We start from the raw sequence: 21,228 nt of genomic DNA, 5'->3' as shown, positions 1-21,228 counted from the left end.
ATAACATCCAAGATCCATTTGTGGTTGAATTTTTTGGGGGGAGTGCAGGGAGCAGTTTTGTCCTATGCAAACGCACCATCTGCACGCCTGTGTCAATGGCGATGGCATTCCCCCGTGATTCAAACATGGAATCACAGCAAAACTAGCAATTGACAGCCAGCCGCTCATGAAAACGAGTTGCAGAACCCTGCGCATTGCGCGACGTTGCTCAGCATGTGGCGGGCTTGAGACACAAATTTGCACAACTCGTTTTAGTCCAGCAAGCTTTATTCATTGTAAAATACAACATACCTTTTCTTACCTTCCTCACATGTATAAAACCTGTTCTTCCTGACAACATCCTCTTTCCAAACTGACAACTTCCTCAAAACCTTCTCAGACACTTGCAAAATATGGTGTACATATATATTCTACTCCTACCACTGATCCACAAATGTCCACAAATGACTGAGCAAACTAAATGGGTGGTTAACACGCAGCGCATACAAATGATTATATGGGTCAGTTTAACTATAAAGATTTCTGATCTAATACGACTACTCTGTGCACAGGACTGCCACGCCGCGCTCGTAGAAGCTGTGCGGATCCTCCTTGGTGGCGATGTCAAAGTCGACGGTGAAGATGAGGTCGGACCTGGTGAAGTTCAGGTACACGGGCAGAGTTACCTGAGGAAAAGGAGCAGCATGGTGAGCGCGTGGATGGCGGGTGGGGGAGGACACGAACAACCCGTGGATGCCGCTCTTCCTACCGTGTGTCTCTTTTCACCATCGCCTTGCTTGATCCAGCGGAGCTGAGTGAGAGGCAGCTCGGTGGAGATGGAAGTGGACAGGGACAGCTTGTTGTTGGCGCACGTCGCCCCTTGCAGTTTGAGTCCTACAGCGCAAAATATGTCTCAGTGTCATGGTTATGTTATTTTGACTTTTTAAATTCAGTTAGTTTTAAAGTAAGTTTGTTTTGATGTTTTTTTGAAAATGCGTCACTTTTGTTGGGTTTCTATTCGTTTATTTTTTTAAATATGGCGTATTTGTCATGCAAGATTTAAAAAAAAAAAAAAAAAAAAATCACTAAATATTGTGTAATTAAGTTAACTACAATTCTCAAACAACTGACCCTGGTTCTTCAGTAGCTACAGATGTACATCAATACATTTAAAACGAACCCTGAAGGCTCATGTACAATATTAATTGACAAAAAGTTAGTTTTAAAAAAAGTAAGACGTAGTTTCAGTTTTCATTTCTTTCAAAAGCATTTTATTTTATTTCATTGTTATTTTTCCTCCAATTTTAGTTTTTGTTAACTAATACAACCTTGGCCAGTGTTTGTCAAAAGAGAAAAAACATGACCACCATTACCATTACATTTTAACTCATTCAGTAAGACGTTTTCAGACCCATTGTGAAATGACAAATTTGTCATTGGGATAGAATTAGTTAAGATATTAATGTAAATACACATACGCCACCTTCACCAACCGCTTCTCAATAGGGTTAAGGTCAGGGGTTTGGAATTTTGCTCCCTTTATATCCATAACAGCAAAAGCTTCACTGGTAAATTTTTGTAGCATGGGATGGTCAGTGGCTTTTTTTGAACAAATGCTACCTTAATATGATTTTAATATGCCTTTTATCTTACTTTCCGAGTCACAACCAAACACCCTGATTTTTAAAAAATGGCTGGGGGTTTCATTCCTCTCGTAAGGCACCAGACTGCAGCGGTGCCAAGAGATACAAGCACTTTCCCCATTGAAATGAATGGAAATGCTATTAATCTGTTCCAGCCTCACAATAAGAAAAATACAAACATTACACTAGATTGTAAAGAAATTCAAAAGAAATGGACAGATTTTTTGCAATTCAATGGAAATTGTGCTACTCCTTCTGGTGTGCGTGCCATCGCCAACTGAGGGCAGTGCAATAAGGACATGAACATATTGTAAAAGGAGTCGGTTTCACCACTTCAGTAAGCCACCGAAAAAGTAGCCATTCTACACAGAGGATAAAGAACAGATGCACTTTTTGGGAATGTGTCAGGAGAGCAGAATGCCTGGTGAAAAAACACAAGTATGGGAAGAACAAACAAACTCCACACATGAAGGTCGGAGCAAAGATTCCTACAAGCAAATGAAATTTGAAACTCAGTTCTAGTAGCTGTTACGTGCACAGTTATACCTTTGATGCCAAAGCTACACGCGTCCAGAGTGGCGCCCTGGGCGTTGGTGACGTTAACCTCCAGACAAAGCTCCTCCAGAGACCAGCTGTTGGCTTGGGCCACGTACTGGCGAGTGGCGGTGATGTACGCCTCAGGTACGAACAGGCTCCCCAGGCACACGTGGATGTTCTGGAAAAGGGCATGGAAGAAGAGGAAATTAATTTAGATGGGCAGGGATTCCCTGTTTGTTGCAGGGAGTCAATTTAAACAGTGAATTACGAAAACACACTTTGTAAACAAATTGAGAATGTATTTTAACACAAAGATTTGCATGCATATAATGTACGGAAAACCTGTATTAATAGAATAAAAAAATGAAAACATTACTTTTACCGTCTTAATCTTTACGTACATGGAGCCTTGTATTCCGATTTGAATGAAACCGAATGCCCAAGCCAAATGAGAATGTTCCATACAACCACCTAAATCGTAATAAAAGGCCAAACCCCAACAAAATTTCATTCGGATTCACAGGGGTGGTATATTCTTTTTCCCAAACCTATCCAAGTCCTCTCTACGGTTCAATCAGAATAACCAGGTTGCGTCTTGTCTGTACATGCTCTGTCTTGACGTAAATGTGCAATGGCGTCATAGTTTTTGCATTTAAAAATATGGCGGCTTCCAACCAGAGCTGGTCGGTGGCGGGAGAGTCTCCCTGTAAACCTGTGACCACATTGAAACGTATTCAAACTTTTTTAAACTGAGTGTAGAGGTAAATACAACAACAACCCCCCCGCCCCCAAAAAAATGACAGAAAAATGATCTATAGTGCAACCACAATATAATGGGGATTTACTGCAAACTCAAATTTGGAGGAAAATAAAATGACTTGGAGAAAAAGTGAAACAGCATGGATCACAAACATGGATGTACACAACATTCTGGAGCAACGTCAGTCAACTGCAACGAAAATTGTGGTTTAAGAAGTCATCTCCATATAACATAACATATTTAGTATGGCATTCATAACATGTGGTAAGAGTTCCATGATCCTAATTGGAAAACTCCTAAGTTGGCGCACTAACAAGTCAATGATGTCTTATTACCTTCAGTTCCTTAGCGCCCCCGCTAGCAGCGCCCTGTGAGATCTGCTGGAGCTGTTTGATGCGCTCGCTAAAGTCCGCCACCCACTGGATGACGGTCATGGAGATGGGCACGGTGTAGCGACACCAGCTGCGAGGGAGGATGCCTGAAACACAGCCGGGTGGAAAGGAATGACGACCAAGACCGTTTAGCGCAATTCATTACACCCTTGTCGGATGTTTTGACTTTTTACTAATTGCAGCGTTAACGTATTCTTGCATTTTGAAAATTAGCATGTGTGTGAAAGGTAAAGTATTCACTACATGTGTACTTCCAGTGCCTTTTTTCAAGCCATTTATGTGTAACGAAAAAAAAAAAAAAGTTGTGATATATCTGTGACTTGAAAAAAAACTAATAAAGGCATATGTATGAAACCTTTTTTTTTGTCAATTACCCACAAAAATTACCCCAATTACATGGGAATTTCCGACTATTTGCGACAGGCCTCTGTGAATTTACTGTATATAAAAATGCGCCTTATACCTTTCACCAGGTCGCTAATTAGAGTGCGCAGGTAGTTGGTCTGCTTCTTCTTGCCCTGGCACACTTGCACCACGTCCGATAGATCCTGACGAACCTCCTGTAGCATCTTACCACCCATCTTCACTTCGCGCTCAAAGAAGCGGAATAGCGGGTCCTAGCGCCATTTGAACAGAGTCGAGTTACAGCAAGAGCTTCAAGCCCAGTTCATTCAGTGGTTTTGACTCACACCACGAGTGTCAAAACATTGAAATGGTGAGCGGCCAGTTCGTTACCTTGATGTTCTCCACCGTACGTTTGAGGGGATTGACAGTTTGAGGCATGAGCTGCAGCCAGTTGCCGGCGGTGGTGTGCAGCGTCCTCATCCAGGCCGGCTGGGCGTCGGCGGTGGACGACGTGCGCTCCTTCTTCTCTGTCTCGTAGGCGAGGTCATCCTCATCCTCCAACATCTGCATTTTCAGCATCTTACCCATCATGTCAGTGCCTGTGCAGCCCGGCGAGGAAAAGGGCAGGGGGTGGAGTGAGCGAAGAAGGGAGGTAGGGAGACAGAGCCATGGTGGGAGGAGAAATTAATAAGTGGAAGACAAAGCTCATCTCCGTGATGGCTCAGGGGTTGCTCAATTCCAAAAAAATAAAAAAAAATAAAGGAACATGACAAGGCTTCAGGCAATACATCAATCACATGTAACATTGAAATACAGGTCCCACGTGATTTTTAATTTATGATATATGGCTGACACAAAGTATTAGTTGAATGGACAACTGCTGGGTACATCACATTGTTTGTCAGGCGGTTCAAAGGGTGAATGGTTACTTTACTTTTACACTTTTATGACACTTAAAGCATAGTTTAAGGTTTTCTGAGGACGACAGTTATGGCTTTATACATAATTAAAAACAAAAATGTTTAGAAATTACATTAACTTGGAAGTCAACTCCTCCCTCAAATAAACATCTCCCTTTTCCACTCAAGAACTGAATGGGTATTAAATGTTCCGGTGACATTGTCAAATTAACTGCTTAGACAATTTGCTAGCTAGATGAACTTGAGTGTGAAGTCTTACCATTAATTCTAAGTTCCCTGAAAAATAGTTATGTCAAGATGGCATTCACTGGACATATAATTGCATTAACTGTGAAAATATTACACAATTCAAAAAATATCTACCGCTACTTTTTTCACCTCCTTTGGATTTGGTAGGTATTATTTATATTAAAAAAATATATACAACAACGTGCTTTTTTTTTTTGACTGACTGGCAATAGTTCATATTCTCTAAAAAAAATGAAATCAAATAAAAAGTTCTATTTGGTACTCCTAATACACGCCTGGTACTTTAGATGCTCCCCTGGCAGCTAAGCGAGAATATACGGTACATGGTGTCAGGTATTACCAAAATGACAAAACAAAAAAGGGGTGGTGATGAAGGAGTGGCTGGACGCCTTATTAGTGAGGGGGGGGAGTATTGATGGGCATATTCAGCAGACACTATATTATTAGGTACACCACTTTATTGATTTTCTATTTAACACACTTAGGCATGTCTACAGAATATGATCATTGTTAACTTAAGTTTTAAGGTTCACCAATGGCCTCTGAAGTCCAAACAGAACTTCCCCATCTTTAATGTCAAATCTGCAACAAATGCCAGATGCGATCACGCCATACTTTCCAGCGCTTTGTTGAATCTACGTCACAAAGAATTAAAATGGCTTTCAATTCAGTGCTAGAGAGGTGTACTTAATAAAGTAGTGAGTTTACAATGAGGGCAAGTGAGGATGCCTGGGGTGGGGTGGGGGTGGGGATGGTGTCTCAGCAAAGCGACATGTTGGCTGTGAAATAACAGCTGCTGGAGGGTGAGGATACGCACTCCTTTTTTTTACCTTGTAAATGTGATTAGAGGGGAACACAAACTGCACAACAACAATATACAAGAGAGCTGCTTGACGACTAATAAATGATGACCAATGAAAGATGAGGAGAGGAATCTGCTAAGTGTAAACATCTCTCCTGCTTGGAGCTACAAAAAAAAAAAAAAACGCCGTCAGTGAACATGAGGAAACTGGAATAGAAAAGAGACTGTTAATCATCGGTTGTGTTAAGAATGATGGATGTTTTGTGAGTTTCCAGTTCATGTTAGAGAATAGACTTTTCATAATGTTTGTAAACAATTCGTCGTCGGGGTACTTCGGGGTGGCAGAAAGTGACTTGACTACCACTGACTTGAACTGAAAACAATGACAAAAGTTTGTTGTGGGTTGCAATGCAAAATGTTTATCAATTTCCCAATGTCCCATTAACCCAAGCAACAGAAAAGTCAGGTCAGTCCTTCAATGACCATGTTATGTCTGAATTTACACCATGTCAATTTTTTTTTTAATATCAATTTACCCGTTGTAATATAAATTACAGCTAGCATTCTGGCACCCTTGGAAGCAATTTACTTTCCCTAACATCTTTTTGACTGACACTTTACGCAATCAAACTAAAAAAAAAAAATCATCATTCATATGACATGGAAGGCTATTAGAAGATTTTGCCACCCAAAAGTACATGTGAAAATGTCGTTAGATCAAATGATTAAGGAGGACTACATACCCTGAGTGGTGAGCAAGACTTTTTCTGCATTGCTAGGCAACCCCAGCCAAGATGGAGTCTGCGTGTCGGGAAGCATCTCCACCCAGTGCATGAACTCCTCGCGTCTGCAGGGAATAATATATGTAAAAAAAACACGCATGGGCCAACGTCAACTGGCTGCGACAGTTCAGAAATGCGGACACGGCTACCGACCGAATGCCGTCGGGCATCTTGATGTCCTTGTGCCCGTCCACTTTGAGCGCCAGTTTGAACTCGCTGTCGAAGCTGCCCTTGGTGAAAATGCGATCCAGGAAAGTGTTAAGCAGACGCTGGTCAAACTCGTTGTCGATGCGGCCGCCGTAGATGGACTGAGCCATCAGGGTCTTGAGCGCGGCCCAGGGGATCTTGTCTGGGGCGATGTTCTGACGACCCTGCGGTTGTTGCAATGTCATTTTAGAGCTGGGGTGGGGAACCTTAGGGCCCGTCATCTGTATACGGCCTGAGAGCGCGTTTGATTCGGCCCACAAAGCAATCCTAAAAACAATCAAACGCTTTTGTTGCAGTAGCCTCCGCCTAACATCCAGGCGCTTTAAGCTCTAAAATCGCTGACTCATTAAAACTGTCATTTTTATCTGCATTTGTGGTGCTAGCTAGACTTCTCCTACCATTCCCGGTTTTGAATGTTTTTGGGCTTTTTCTAACCTAGCCTGAAAACTTTTAACCTCAAAGTGCTTATAATATACTGGTCACATTTTTTTCAATAAAATTTAGAACCTTAGAAAAATGGTTTCCAACACCCGTTTTAAACACGCGTATCTATTTGCACAAACCTTAGCGGTGTCGTCGAGCCAGGTGTCGACGGTGTCGCAGGCCGAGCGCAGGTCGGACTCTCCAAACTCGTACTTCTTGGACCAGCCCAGCGGCGCGTAGCGCAAACGCTCCTGGATGACGGCGTGGAACCAGGCCAGCAGGAAGTACAGACGGGCACGCTCATTGGGAGCCTGAACAAACACAGATGAGAAAAAAATTTATGCGGTGAAAAGAAAAAAAAAAACAGAATAAGATGGCCAGGAAAATGTGGAGGTTGTGTGTTTGATAAGAAAAGTCTAAATGTGTGTGGTTTGTACCTTGCACATGCGAGCAACGGGGATGCTGCTGAAGGTGCGCAACATATTGGCCTTTACACCAGGAGGGGGCTCGAACACAAAGATACGACCAGCACGAAGCAGATTCACTGGGACCTGGGGGAAAAAAAAGAGAACATTCTTCACGTTAAGTTGGAGGAACGAATGACCACAATAAATGGTCAAGTTTTTCAAACAAATATTCCTTGTAATTATGCATTTTCTTCCGTGTCCTTTAGGTTAGTGACAGAATACGGCGAAGTTGCGAGTAAAGGGTCTGAATTGGCTGAAAAGCGAATACATCCCAACGCTGTGAAGTAATGTGATACCTTGGGATTGATCTCCATGGTCAAGAAGAGCCTGAAGCTGGCGTGAGGCTGCATGGAGTGGAGCTTCTTCTCCAGCTGCATCAGCCAGCCGGGGGCCAGGTGGACATTCTCCAACATCACCCACCTGCCTGACTTGACGGCGGTGTTGATGTCCCTGTCTGCCTTGTTGAAGCCCTCAGCCGAACCTGTGGATAACAAAATAATGCATTATTAATTGTTTTGATGGAAATAGTTGAAGCCTAGCTCGTTTGCATGACACAACGCCGGCCCCTAAAAATGGGCTTGTCATTTCAGAAAGACCTTAAATGTGTGTTGTTCTTACCGATGGAGATGGAAGTGATTTGTTTGTTCTGCTCGGCAGCCAAATCTCGGACCAGGCCGCTGGCATCATAACCCGGGACAGAACACATGAGCACTGGCGTACTGGGCTTCACCTGTACACACCAGACAATAAGAAAGTCAACACTACCGACAATAACCGACTTTTCCGCTTGGAAAACATCAGTACCTCACTATCCACGATGTTAGCCAGATCGATGGGCTGCTCGATGATGCTCATGAAGGCTTCTCCCAGCACCTTTGCCACAAAGATGTGCGACATGGCCAGCATACGGTCCGGCCGGAAGGTCTGGATCAGCAGCAGCTGGTGTACCGCTTGACCGATGGGAGCTGAGGAGGAGAAGCAGATGAGTGAGCACAGAGCAGCTCATGCGGACGTTGGCTTGAGGTGAAATACTTACTGGACTGCTTCTCCTCAGACCACAGGTAAGGAACAGCTAGCTCCGGGGTGTTACTCTCCAGCCACATGAAGATTTGCTGAGGTGACAAAACACAAGAGGCGATAAGTTAAATGGCTCAGTCAAGAGTAGCTGAAAAAAAAAAAAAAGGCACTACACCACAAAAGCGTTTCCGACTCCTCACCTCATCAGACTGAATTTTAGTCACCAAGTCCTTAAATGCAGGCAAGTGACCGAGGCGGACCATTGCCTCACTCTGCTCTGTGGTCAGACCCTTCACCTTGGGCAGGGATGTGCCAGTAAGCACAATCTCCTTACCACGGAGGAAGTGCTGGAACTCTGGATCATATGAGGGCTCGCTAAAAAGAAGACAGATTAGGATCAGTTCCATTTTCCAGTGGTACCTTGATTTACAAGTAGAATTGGTTCTGTGACCAAGCTTTACAGAACAGTTCAAATTAATATTCATCATTGGAATAAACTGAAATTCCATTCATCAATTTCAGCCCCACAAAAAAAAAAAAAAAAGAAAAAACAATTATGCATTTTCAGTAGAGAAACATGGCACTATATTAACAAAAAGAGAATGTGAAGAAATAAATTATAATTAGCATAAGCCACAAGTCACATAATCAACTGTGTGTGTGCCTGAGCTGTGCGCTATTAAAGTGGGTGTGGCCTAATGAATGAAATCAGGAACATGGCCCGTTCCGACTCTGCCAGGGTTTGGATGAGAGCTGGGAGTCTATTGTAGCTGCTTGCAAAAGCATTCTCATTTTGCATTTGCGTGCTTGACTATACCATTCAATAAACAGCTGAAAATGCATCAGTGACTGTGAGTGTCCTTCCCCCCCACTTAATTCAAACATTATATAATCGGAAGAGCTCCCGTCAATCTAAATTTGGCTTGCAACACAAAATGAATAAATAAATAAATAGATTAAAAAAAAAAAAAAAGTGACACCTCATAATTTGACAAAGTTGTAAGTTGGGGCACTATAGTTAATATATGACTACTATTATTATTAATAGTAATTTAAATCATTATTAGTAATTATTACTACTACTACTACTGACTTGGTCATTCCCTTGAGGCTAATCTTAGCCAGCAGCATAGCAAACGTGATGTGATCTTGATGCAGCATTCCTCTGGCAACCCTGTTGAATGCCACCTAAAAAGAAACAAATGTTAGTCCATGTAAAATATGTTTTAGTTTTTTTTTTTTTTTTTGTCATACCTGGAAGAGGTCTTTTGTGATGACGGCGAGTCTTTGCATGTGATCGCTGACGCTCTTGAGGTTGGTGTTCTCATACAATACAGTGTGGTAGGTGTCCAGGAAAAAGTGAAGCGAATACTGGTACAGGAAGTGGATCTGGGGAAAAATCACCAAAAGAGAGATATATAGTTTTTTTTTTTGTTTTTTTTTTTTAATAAATGGTACAAAAATAAATAATTCAGCTGTCTGATGAGTTACACTCTAATTACTCAATGTCAAGCGATACAACCATTGAAAAAGCGCCATCTGGTGAATGTATTGCAAAAACGAAACAAAACAAAACAAAACTGAAAGTTATCAATGGTTTTGAAATGGAACACTTTGTCACGAGGAACAAATCTCAGCTTCTGAGTAGATTTACCCTTTTAAGATAATTTGAGGAACAAACGCTGATCATCATTAATATCCTCTGGCAAATTCAACCAACTCACACACAGTAAAAATGGCTTGAGAACTTGGGGGTTGGGGTCAATTGTCACGAAATGTTCTTAGGATGCCTGAATGGCTTTGTGTGCATGTCTATGTTCAGACCTGGTTGAGCGCCTCCATGGTGAAGTAGATGCTGCTGCAAGCAGACGACAGGGACAGGTACTGCTGTGACACAGCCTCCACCTCAGCCATGATGATGTCCGTCTCCTCCACCTTCCGGGTCACCTCCGCAGCCTCCTTCTTCAGGTTCTCCAGCGTGGTGATGATGGTGTCGTCGTCGAGGATTCGCCCCTTTACCTCGTTGAGGGCCTGCAGTAGGGATTTCTCCAGCTGTCTCAAACGCAGCTGGAACTCACCTAAACAGCCGAGACAGATGTGGATGAGTTGCGTTTCAGCATCCCTGCACGTTTCTCGACGTCATTACGTCATGGTCGTGTCTCGCACCCTGCAGCTTGAGGAGGTCTGAGCGTTTCTCGTCCACATCTGGTCTCTCTGCTTTCAGCACCTCGTTGAGACACTGGCTCTGCAGACTGCTGCGCGTCACCGTGAAGTTGACGAATGTCACACGAGAACACAGGTCTGGTGGGAACTCGACCTGCGGTCAGATAAGACGCCACTGAGCCTGAGGGAGCTGATGATAGGCACCAGGGATGGACAAACTAGGTGTTCAAGCGCCAAGTTTGATTTAAGAAAAAAAAAAAAAAAAAAAAAAAAAAAAACGACAGCTAGGCCGGGTTATTCACAAATGAGGCTTAAAAAAAAAAAAAAAAAAGAAAGAAAGAAAAGAAAAACAACATACATTTTAAACATGTACGTAAAAGTTTCATTTGGCTTCAGTATTATTATTGACTCAAAGATTCCTGTTTTTATCCATCCATCAAATATCCTGTTATTTTCTGAAAAATTAATTTCGATGTTTGGAGCATACAAATGATTGCTTTGGTGCAAGCCAAGTATTTATATTAAAGATCAGGGTGCAAACATTGAAAACTTTTGTGTAGCCCTCTAGAACCCCCTTTACAATGCATAACTCTTATTAAAATGTGATTAGGTCGTTGGTAGACAGCAGTTTAATCACTAAATACAAACAGAATGTGTCATCTGCCGTTTGAATCTCCCGCCCCCTCATCTTCGGCTTTTTACGGAGATGTGACGTCACAGTAGCCGGAGGTCTGTGTCATGAACGGTCTAATTACGCCCCCTTCTGGGCCTTCTACATTAAGGAACTGAGTGGGCCATATGTGGCGGCAATTTGGCAACCTCTGTGATGCGAACTATCAAAGCTTAGCTAATTATGGTATTCAGGGTCCTCACCGTAGGGTCTCGCGTGGAGAGGAAGATGACAAACGAAGGCGACAAATCGATATCCTGATCTCCCAAAGTGATGAGCACACGGCCTCCGGTTCGGCGGACTTCTCTGTTCAACACCGGGTTCAAGATGGGGTCGTAACTCTCCACGTCCTAAAAAAATAGAAAGGAAAAACAAATTTACAAGCTGGTAGCTATACAATCCTACCAGTCCTCTAATTGTTTTAGATACCGTATATGTGCCATAAAGTTGCTCAATAAAACAATCAAGTTCGGATACGGTCGGTGAAAATAAAAGTTAATTGTCTTTTCAATGACATCTTTGAGGACAAAATTGTATCTCCTGGGTAACAGTTTTCACCTCTTGCAAGGAGCTGGACCCTAGAGACAGTCAACTATTCACAATCGCATTTGCACGTCACTGAGGGGGAAGTGAACTTACGTTGTCTCCAACAAAGTGAGACAAATGAACTATTACAACATCAGTGACTCCCTCTGTGGTAATACCTGAACCAGCAGTGGGTTTCCGAAACGCAGAGCGCTTTCCAGATTCTTCCTGAAGGCGTCGTCCAAGAAGCTGGTGCGGGTGATCTTGCGGTCTTTGTACTCGTTCATAATGAACTCGGTGGCTTGGCCGGACGGGTCGATGATCAACGGGTACCTTGAGGAAGCCATGATGAGTGAAAACCTTAGTTATAAAGCAGCGGTGGGCAAATGTTTTGAGCTTACGGGACACATTTTAAATCAATTCAACCATAATCAGATACAAGATTAAAATTGAAACAAATACTGCATTTAAATTGACCAATTCTAAGGAAAAAAAACTGATGAATGAATGCTACATATAGTATAAGACTTTTGCTACTGTAAAAGCTACTAGATTAAAGAACAGATGTCCGTTCATACTTTGCCCACTCCTGTTCTAAATTATGTGGAGGTGAGGGTCATGTATTCCAACCTGTTGAATCTCTTGAGCATGATGGCATTCTCCGTACAGAGGTCATCTGCTGGAAGAGAGTTGGCCTGCCAGCGCAGCCTCTCGTCTGCGTTGGAGAGGTACTCCGTTCTGGCAATGTCAGTGCGGAACTGAGAAAGAAAAGTAATGTTATGTCGAGTCTAGAGACTATGCAGCAAGCATGTACACCAGTATCCATATTTAATGAATTTGCCATTCTCTAAAAATTTGAATAGACAAGCCCAATTGTTCAATGTTTCCGTATTTTTTTTATTTTAATTTTTTGCACAACTTGTTCTCAAACAATGTCATAATGCATTTGAAGTTTTGTCCTGAAATTTCACCCAGGTTTTTGGGAGTAGAATACATTATAACCCCATACCTGTATATTGGCTTGCTGCAGGTGATGAGACCAAGTTGTAAACAGATTCTGCCTCATCTGTTGCTCAAAGTAGCCGGCATAAGTGATGAAGGCCGCAGAGAGCAGACAATCGCCGGCGATGGTAGACATCTGGTTCTTGAACGTCTCACTGGTCTTCTCCCAGCGCTCCCTCTCTGCTGACAGACTCTTCAAAAGGGCTGTGCTGCGGTTTACCTGTAGGGATTTTTAACAACAACAAAAAAGGAAGATCAAGAAACCAAATGGGCAGACAAGAAAGGCGGGCGATACGGATTTAGAAGGTTGGTAACCTTGGCCTCGACTGCAGCCAGGTCAGCCTTGATGGCCTGGGCTTCTGAGATAAGGACGGCGTACTCCTCCTTGTAGCGAGCAATGCTAGACTCCAGATCCCTGATCATCTGCTCCACCTCTTCCGCCTTTGTCTTGTTGTCCGTGGCGTCGTCCTCAAGCTTCTGAAGCTCGTTACGCAGAGGCTCTACACGTTTCAGCATGTCAGCATAGTTGAGCTAAAGGAAAGACAGCAGTCAACAGTAAAACTTAGGGGTTTTTTTTTCTTCCAAATTGGCCTTTATTTTTATATTTGTTTATATGTTGAGTTACCTGCGCAATTGCCCATTTCACCATAGGTCCACAAGCCAGCGAAGCCCTGTTGACTTGATCGTAATTGTAGCTCGGGTTGGACATGTAGTTCTTCTTCATCTTTTCACGGATGGAATCACTAGATGAAAACCGGCTGGTTTTAGACTAAAGTACCCCAAGTTGGAGAAAGCAAGGTACAGTATTTTCAACAAATAGTGGCCAGTGGTGTTTATTTAGTCAATTGCAGAAAGTACTTTATTCAAATGCTTACTCATGCTCTTTTTCTACTTTTGATCAATATTGCAATACTGCTCCATTAGAGTAGAACAAATTGTCCAGTTTTTGAAATTTGTTCCGTTGCTGTTACTTATGAGTGGCGCATCCGCCGAAACAGTAGAGCCGAAACACAAAAGTCCAATCACTGGCAAAATGACATTGATATTAGATTTAAAATTGCTGCATGGCTGTAAGGCCATGCTGATGTCCATTTTGTTTGTCGTACGCTTCACTAATTAAGTCATGTTTTTTTTTTCGTTTCAACCCAGTTCTAATGAATTGGTTTTTAATTTGGACTTTCTGAATGCTGCAAGGTGGAGAAATGCTAAGACATCAAATGAGCACAGAATACATAAAAGCACAGGCCACTATTTGAGGATATATGGCACATATGAATCACAGGGAAATTTTAACATGAATTCAAGGAATATTTTTAAGGGGAGGAGGAGGAGGATTGGCAGCATGACAACCATCGGCAAAATACCCAAATAAGTCATTTCAGTTTTTCATCCATTATATGCCATTTTTCTTTTTCAAAATCTCTTTTTATACAAAAAGTGTCACTTGATTGGCGTGCTGATTCACTGATTTTTGCGTCCATCTGACAGCAAGCGGACGGAAGCGGGGACACCGGTCGGTACCTCATTTCCTCAGAGGAAAAGTTGACTATGCTGCTGATGAAATTGTCCCTGATAATAACTTGTCTGATTTTTTTCCAGTCATTGGTCTCCTCGCCAAGCAAAAGGCAGATAGACTCCAGGGCCAGTTTGACTGCAGCCGGGGGATTGGTCATAGCCCGCACTTCTACTAGATGCTGTCGTTTAATTGAGCTCACCGCTAGTTAGATGACAGGTGTATTCGAAAGAGGTGGTGTATGAGCACCATTTGGGGAGGGGGAGGGGGTTAGGCAGAATGGACAAGAAAAAAAAAAAAAAAAAAAAAGGGGGAGAGAAAGAACACTCTTTAGTGAACAGCTCCACATAACAGCTCATTTCACCTGATCTCATCGGCAGAAAAGTTAACAATAGTGGGGATGAAGTTCTCCTTCATGATGATGGAGCGGATCTGCTTCCAGTCGGTGGTGCTCTCGCCCAGGAGCAAACAGATGGACTCCAGGGCCAGCTTGACTGCCGCAGGTGGGTTGGCCATGGAACGCACCTCCACCAGGTGCTGCTTCTTAATGGACTTAACGGCTAGCAACATCACATGAACAGTAAGTGTGGATGATGTCAAAGCAAAGGGTCACGATTAAGTGAGGAAAACCTTTAGAGCAGTGAAACCCAACCACATTTGTGTTAAGAGAACTTAATTGCTCAAAAATGATTATTAAAGAGGAAACATTTATTCCAGAATATGTTCTATGCAGGCCCACTAGTCTAAACATGGCATTCTGATTAATATTGCATTTGTGGAATATGAGAAATCCACCCGTTTTTAGCTAGCTCAGGAGGCAGCCATTTTGTTACTTATGTGGACTGAAGATGACATCGAAGTTGCTCAAATAATGAGCCGTGGTGTCAAATGTGTAGTCTGAATGTACCTTAGCTGATCACTAACAATAGGAAATTGAAAATGACAGTAAATATTTGTGTTATGAATACAAAATCCTAAATACGGGGGACATTTTTTTTTTTTTTAAAGGAAACACTAAGTAATGTGCTAACTGTGCTAACTGAGTGGGCCTTCTTGTGTCGCATGGCACTGTATTGTTGCGCAACTGCACATGCCTTCGTAGCCTCATAACCTCATATGTCAGAACAGGCCCAATACGTGAAATTAGGAAGGAACCATCCTTCAAAATTGAGCCATTTTTGGGGGGGAGAAATGTGACTTTAAACCTACAATGCAGCGTAAAAGGCCAATGACGAGGTGAAGCGCACATACCATTCTGAGCCTCAATGACAGCTGGCTCCACCTGGTCCAAGTCCTGTTTGACGCTCAGTTGCTTGTCCTTGATCACCTCCTGCTGCTTGTACACAGCTTCCTGGATTTCCTGGCTCATCACCTAGAATCAGAGTCACCACAGTCTCAGCGATTGGACTTTCAATAAGGAAATTAAAATTGATACCATGTAAAAAGAAGCACATTCAAATGTTTAATTTGACCTTTTTCTTCTCAGCCTCCTGCTGGTCTTTAATCATTTTCTTCAGCTTGTCATTAGCAGCATCATTCTTTGCCTCCAGCTCCTGGCTCTTGATTCGAAGGTCGCGACGAAGCTCCTCCACCTTCAAGAGGACGAGCAGTTACCGTCGGGTAGCCACAAGGGAAGCAAGTAGCAAATTGTCAAATCTAACAGTTTGTACCTGATCGACTGTTTCCTTGATCTTGCGCAGACCGACATTGAGGTGCATCTGCTGCTCCTCCAACTCGCTGCGCTTCTCGTTGAACAAGTTGGCATACTGGTTGATGAAGTCCAAGTAGTGGCGAGGGGTGATGGCCATGGTGTGACCACCTCGTTTAGCCAGACGGTTGTTAGCCTGTGAACAAGTGTTGGCTTCTATTTATATACTTTATAACACAAGGGGCGCTAGAACATAAATGGAGTCATACAACACAGTCAGGGATGCCCGTAAGTGGGTGTGCATGCGTACTCAAAACATCAAAAGCAGGGTTGTGTATTAATTTACCCTAACGGTTGAAAAAAAAAAAATTCCTAGGATTGAATGGCTGGACTGTGAAAAGACAAATACTTTTAATAATTTTCACTTTTTCGATAACTTCAGCACGTTTACCTGATGAAGTGTCTGGTGTACAAACACGCAGCCATTGACGATCGCCTCCCTGTGAGATGGCGGTTGGGGGAGCTTGTCATAGACGATGGGCATGTAGTCTGGCACCTTGTAGTTGGGCTTCTCCAAGTCCATTTTGCTGGTGAACTCCTTGCCCACCTGGTACAGAGCCTCAGTGGACCAGTCTCCAAACCAGTTCAGCACACACCTTGAGCAAATAGTTGCCATTTCACAACCACGCATTTCTCCCGAGTGCACTTCTGATCATTCTGAATCCGTTTACCTGTTGAAGAGGGCTGGAGATGTGGCAGCCCTGTCCTTCAGGCCCTCCGACGAGGGGTTCATGGTGAAAACGACATGGAGGTTCCTTATAACCTGGCTGGTAAACCACTTGTACAGCTCCTCGTGGGTGTCCAGCATCAGCCCCTCTTTCTGAGCGCCTTCTTTACACTGCGTCATTAGGGTGGCATACTCGTCGCCCTCAAACAAACCAGGAACCTGTGGATTTCATCACGTTAGGGAATCTTAAACAGAACTCTCGGGAAAAAAATCGTCAGTGGTGCAAATTGATGAGGAAAGTTACCTCGCCGTTGGCCAGCAGGGTGTTCATTCTCTCAAGGAAGCCAGAATCCAGCACATTGGACTCATCCATAATAAATGCGATCTTTTCATTCTTGCAGCCGGAGCGACGCAGCACAGTACGCAGATCCTCATCAAAGTCCTCGCCGGTGTATTTCCTGTGTACCTGCATACCCACAAAAATTGTTTATATGAACACAATTATACCAGTATGGCTGCTGGAAAACGTTCCAATGCTGTTGTACCAACCTTGATTTGGTAAACGCTAAGTCCGTTCATCCAGGCAACAAAGCGAGACAGAGTCGTTTTCCCTGCTCCGCTCACACCAATCAACAGGAGATGACCCTGTGGCTGTCGGAAGATTCTAAAAAGAGGACATATACATTTTGAGATTTCCTCATTTAAATCAAGGTACAATAAAAATCTACCTTGTACTTGCGGCGGAGTGTTTGCTCACCGATCAATTCTCAGAACATGGTCCAACACCTCATTGAACAGTACAAGCGGGACATCCAGCTCCTCCTCGTAGAAGACCTTAAGACGGGCTTTCACATAGTCCCTCAGCTCCTCCTGCTCCACTGGGATATAGTCCTACATTCAAACAAAAGCCAAAATTCTTTAGAGACATTTTGGTGATTGTTGCATCTTCAATCCGGGGTGCAATTGTACCTTTGAGAGCCAGTTGCTGTAGAGGATGGGTCTGTTGAGAGCCTTCTCCTTGTCGATGTTGGGGAAATGTTTGAGCGCAACTACGTCAATATTTTCATCTGTCCACCTCCTCTCGTCATCACCGACAAGCCTAGAAACAAATGAGCAGAATAACAACCGCAATTATAACACGAGAAAGGTCCGAAACTGACTAAAGGGAGAGGACGGATGGAAAACATGAATGCTAAATTTGGGATAACATCAGTTTGTGCTAACCTATCCTGGAAGAGGCGGAGGGCCTCATGAGCCCATATACGGATAAGTCCCTCCACTGGGAGGGTCTCAAGTGGTCGCAGGGCCTCAAAGATGCCCCTCACCCAGCGGGTCATCTCTCTGGGAGAGTAGATGTAGTGAGGTTGTGTGTCCTGGGTGAAACGCTCCTGAAAACAGACAAATTGAACAAGGTGAACATTTACAGTAGCTTTTATATGATGGAAAGTCTATTTCTGGTTAAGCAAGTTTCCATGACTTTCTAGCTTACCTGGGACATGGTGTAGAACTCAACCATGGCAGCTGTAAGAGGTTCAGCATAGGTTCGTAGAGAGGGGATGAGGCGCAACATAGCACGGTTGAAAGTGCCATAAATCTGAGTGAGAGAAGCTGGGCCAGGGTAGTCGACATACACCACAGGAACGTGACGCAGGAACCTTTAAAAAGGACACGCGTAAAAAAAATTGCTTTAGCTTTGGATTGTATTTGCCAACGATGACTCGAATAATTCACGTGTTGGGGCACTCGTAAGTAAGGCCCGACCGATTAATCAGCCGGCCAATTATAATCGGTTTATATTAGGCCTTTTCAAAATAATAGTAATCATCTGCCTGAGTTTAGCCCAAAGGCCGATATAATCTTACTTTCACAAGAAACAGTAAATCTTTTCAGTAGGTACAGGCAGCAAGTTTTTTTCCTGCCAAATATCTGAATCCGCCTCCAAAAAAAAAAAAAAAATCGGTCGAGCCCCATCCTTAAAAGTCAACACAATTTTTTATTTTTTTTTCAAGAATATGCTCTATGCAAGCCCACTAGTTGAAACAGGGCATTCTGATAAATATTGCGTTTGTGGAATAAATGTTAATCCACTCGTTTTTAAGTCATCTCTGTGGGCGGCCATTTTGTCTTCTGTGGACTGAAAATGACATAACTGCTCACAACGACCAATCGCGGGTCAGATTCAGAAAACAGGTTAGCTGTGATCGGTGGGTTGACTTCCGCTTTGAGTCAAGGTGCCACTGTACCCCAAAGCGACTCATGATTCCTACCTGTGTGTGAGGGGCTTTCTGCCTGGATCAGTGGGAGGATTACAAGCACCCACAAACTGGATCCTCTCTAGTTTGACCCAAGTCTGGTCCGAAGTGCGGTAGAATCCACCATGTTCCACCATCTGTACAAATTAACACGACACCGGGGCTGTTAACATAGCTATGTATAATAAAACCTGCTGCCGCGTCGCCTTGTTTGTAAACAGCATTTCATACCTGTCTGAGGAAGGAGATGACTCTCTGTGTGCCATACTTGTCCATGTCGGGAAGATTGATCTCGTCACAGAACAACACCAACCACTTGCCGAGCTGCACGGGCGCAAGGACCACACCGTTGGGAGTACGACGGTACTCACAGTAGTGGTCAAAGGTCTTGAGCAGCAGTTCTGGGGTGGTGGCACTGGAGAAGTTCAGACCAACCACCTGGGGAGATGAATGAAACAAAGTTCTCACTGTCCATTTTATGCAAAATCTATTTTTCCGACACATCTAAATACTGTGAACCCTTGCCATTTGTGAGAGGTAACGACGACACAGATCCGCTTATAGTGAAAAGTAAGTCATTTAAGCCCGCCCATAAAGATGCCACAAAGCACTTTCTCGATCTGACTAAGCTCCTCCCTCCACGTCAGTATAGATCCTAGGCTACAAATGCCATAAGATGATGCCAAAGCAATATTTTCATACATATTAGACACGTTTTTGGTCTGAACACAAAACAGTGAAGAGGTGAGTTTAAAAAAAATAAATAAAAATCAGCAAATAAAATAGGATAGTTTATCCACTGAAAAAATAAAATAATATAAAAAATACAAATCAGCCAATAGGAAAATTCATGACGTTTGAACAGCAAATATGCAGGTGTTCACCGTATTGGTATTGTCTCTCACCTCCATATCAGGCAAGGCTCTGAGGGCGCTGAACAGTGTCATGGTCTTTCCAGAGCCAGGGGGTCCACACAGCACCAATGGTTTGTGCTCGGCTAGCCAGGTGTACAGCAAAGCCTCATGGCGAACGGTGTCCAAGGTGGGAACAACCACATCTGGCGAGGCCACCTTGTGGGTTTCTACCTCGATCTGGGGCACCTTACCCTGCCAAGACTGCCACTCGCCAGTGATACTAACCTGAGCAGAGAAAAAAAAAGAAAGAAAGATTTGAAATAATACTGATAAAAACATGAGAGAAACGATGATTGTTCTATGTCAGGTACAAGTACGGAGATTCTTGAGTCTTTACCTCGTAGTCAATGATGGGAATGTTAGGAGCGGTGGGGAGGGGTACAGTGGTAATGCGACGGATATATTCCCCAAGCTCAGCTCTCATCTTGAGCCGTCCATCACCGGAGAACGACCACAGAACGGCGTAGATCAGATACCTCTGTAGATAAACATAAACAAAAGTTATGACGACTTTCATATGGTTATATAAGATGGATTTCCACGGCTGGTCCAAGCCCCAAATTCTGAATTACACTGAACCCCCGCTATATTGCGTTCACCGTTCGACTATATTGCATATTTTTAAACATTAACTATGGGTTTTAAAGGATGCAGGCAAGTCCGAATCAAGACTTGCATACCTTCAGTGTTGTACCACATTGTGCCACAACGTGACGGGCAGCATTACGGTCTACTGCAAGACATGTAGCATAAGGTAAGAAAAATGAAGGAACCCAAATTGCATACAAGTAAAGCTACAAGTGTCAACACTTGTTCGCAACAACACTGAAGTAATGATTAATATATAAAGTAAACAATATTAAATATGTCAAAGGTTAGTATTTTAGTTGGCCTGGACTGACTCATACCATAACCACCACATTACTCGACCGGCTGCCGTCTGAAATTATTTTGTTTATTCAACTTCTAATTTACCCTGCAAGTGTATTTAATGGTTTATTTCTTTCGCTGTGGTTTAGATTTATTGGTTTTATTTTGGAAGTGGTGGATATACATCATAGAGTATTTTGATGACACGATCTCTCTCTCATTGACGCTGTATATCCGATCAGCGCGTTTAAATTGTGCTTGTATCCCCATTTGGATGAGGCCTGATTCTGCCATAAGTGAATTTCAAATCTGTGCCTCTTGAGCAAAAACTAAACAAAACAAAAAAAAGAATTGTATTGTTTGGAACCATGCAATATGAATTCAGTCTTAAGATCATTATAGTCCAACACCATATTCCACA

General features: G+C 43.1%; 1 protein-coding gene across 1 annotated transcript in view; it reads right to left on the bottom strand.

The window, feature by feature from the left end:
• Positions 1–249: 249 nt before the first annotated feature.
• Positions 250–21,228, bottom strand: part of dync1h1 (dynein, cytoplasmic 1, heavy chain 1) — a 38,869-nt gene continuing 17,890 nt past the window's right edge. The window contains exons 37-77 of the mRNA XM_086048800.1: positions 20,275–20,415; positions 19,929–20,162; positions 19,255–19,461; positions 19,039–19,160; positions 18,261–18,426; positions 17,996–18,159; positions 17,741–17,870; positions 17,529–17,662; positions 17,321–17,435; positions 17,076–17,237; positions 16,776–16,990; positions 16,496–16,700; positions 16,067–16,240; positions 15,869–15,988; positions 15,648–15,768; positions 14,761–14,956; positions 13,509–13,626; positions 13,199–13,414; positions 12,891–13,103; positions 12,512–12,639; positions 12,061–12,214; positions 11,560–11,706; positions 10,690–10,840; positions 10,348–10,601; positions 9,778–9,912; positions 9,617–9,711; positions 8,724–8,898; positions 8,543–8,618; positions 8,311–8,471; positions 8,125–8,236; positions 7,803–7,987; positions 7,477–7,590; positions 7,180–7,350; positions 6,563–6,780; positions 6,371–6,474; positions 4,047–4,255; positions 3,775–3,928; positions 3,255–3,397; positions 2,169–2,337; positions 749–873; positions 250–665 (exon numbers count right to left, since the gene is read on the bottom strand). Coding sequence (XP_085904926.1) covers positions 537–665; positions 749–873; positions 2,169–2,337; positions 3,255–3,397; positions 3,775–3,928; positions 4,047–4,255; positions 6,371–6,474; positions 6,563–6,780; positions 7,180–7,350; positions 7,477–7,590; positions 7,803–7,987; positions 8,125–8,236; positions 8,311–8,471; positions 8,543–8,618; positions 8,724–8,898; positions 9,617–9,711; positions 9,778–9,912; positions 10,348–10,601; positions 10,690–10,840; positions 11,560–11,706; positions 12,061–12,214; positions 12,512–12,639; positions 12,891–13,103; positions 13,199–13,414; positions 13,509–13,626; positions 14,761–14,956; positions 15,648–15,768; positions 15,869–15,988; positions 16,067–16,240; positions 16,496–16,700; positions 16,776–16,990; positions 17,076–17,237; positions 17,321–17,435; positions 17,529–17,662; positions 17,741–17,870; positions 17,996–18,159; positions 18,261–18,426; positions 19,039–19,160; positions 19,255–19,461; positions 19,929–20,162; positions 20,275–20,415 — 6,462 coding nt within the window. The 3' untranslated portion in view covers positions 250–536. The remainder of the gene's footprint in view (positions 666–748; positions 874–2,168; positions 2,338–3,254; positions 3,398–3,774; positions 3,929–4,046; positions 4,256–6,370; positions 6,475–6,562; positions 6,781–7,179; positions 7,351–7,476; positions 7,591–7,802; positions 7,988–8,124; positions 8,237–8,310; positions 8,472–8,542; positions 8,619–8,723; positions 8,899–9,616; positions 9,712–9,777; positions 9,913–10,347; positions 10,602–10,689; positions 10,841–11,559; positions 11,707–12,060; positions 12,215–12,511; positions 12,640–12,890; positions 13,104–13,198; positions 13,415–13,508; positions 13,627–14,760; positions 14,957–15,647; positions 15,769–15,868; positions 15,989–16,066; positions 16,241–16,495; positions 16,701–16,775; positions 16,991–17,075; positions 17,238–17,320; positions 17,436–17,528; positions 17,663–17,740; positions 17,871–17,995; positions 18,160–18,260; positions 18,427–19,038; positions 19,161–19,254; positions 19,462–19,928; positions 20,163–20,274; positions 20,416–21,228) is intronic.

Source organism: Filicampus tigris, chromosome 13 (assembly GCF_054856515.1).
Source record: "Filicampus tigris isolate MCC_2025a chromosome 13, RoL_Ftig_1.0, whole genome shotgun sequence".
Classification (NCBI taxonomy): Eukaryota; Metazoa; Chordata; class Actinopteri; order Syngnathiformes; family Syngnathidae; genus Filicampus; species Filicampus tigris.
This window is presented reverse-complemented; position numbering and strand designations above follow the sequence as displayed.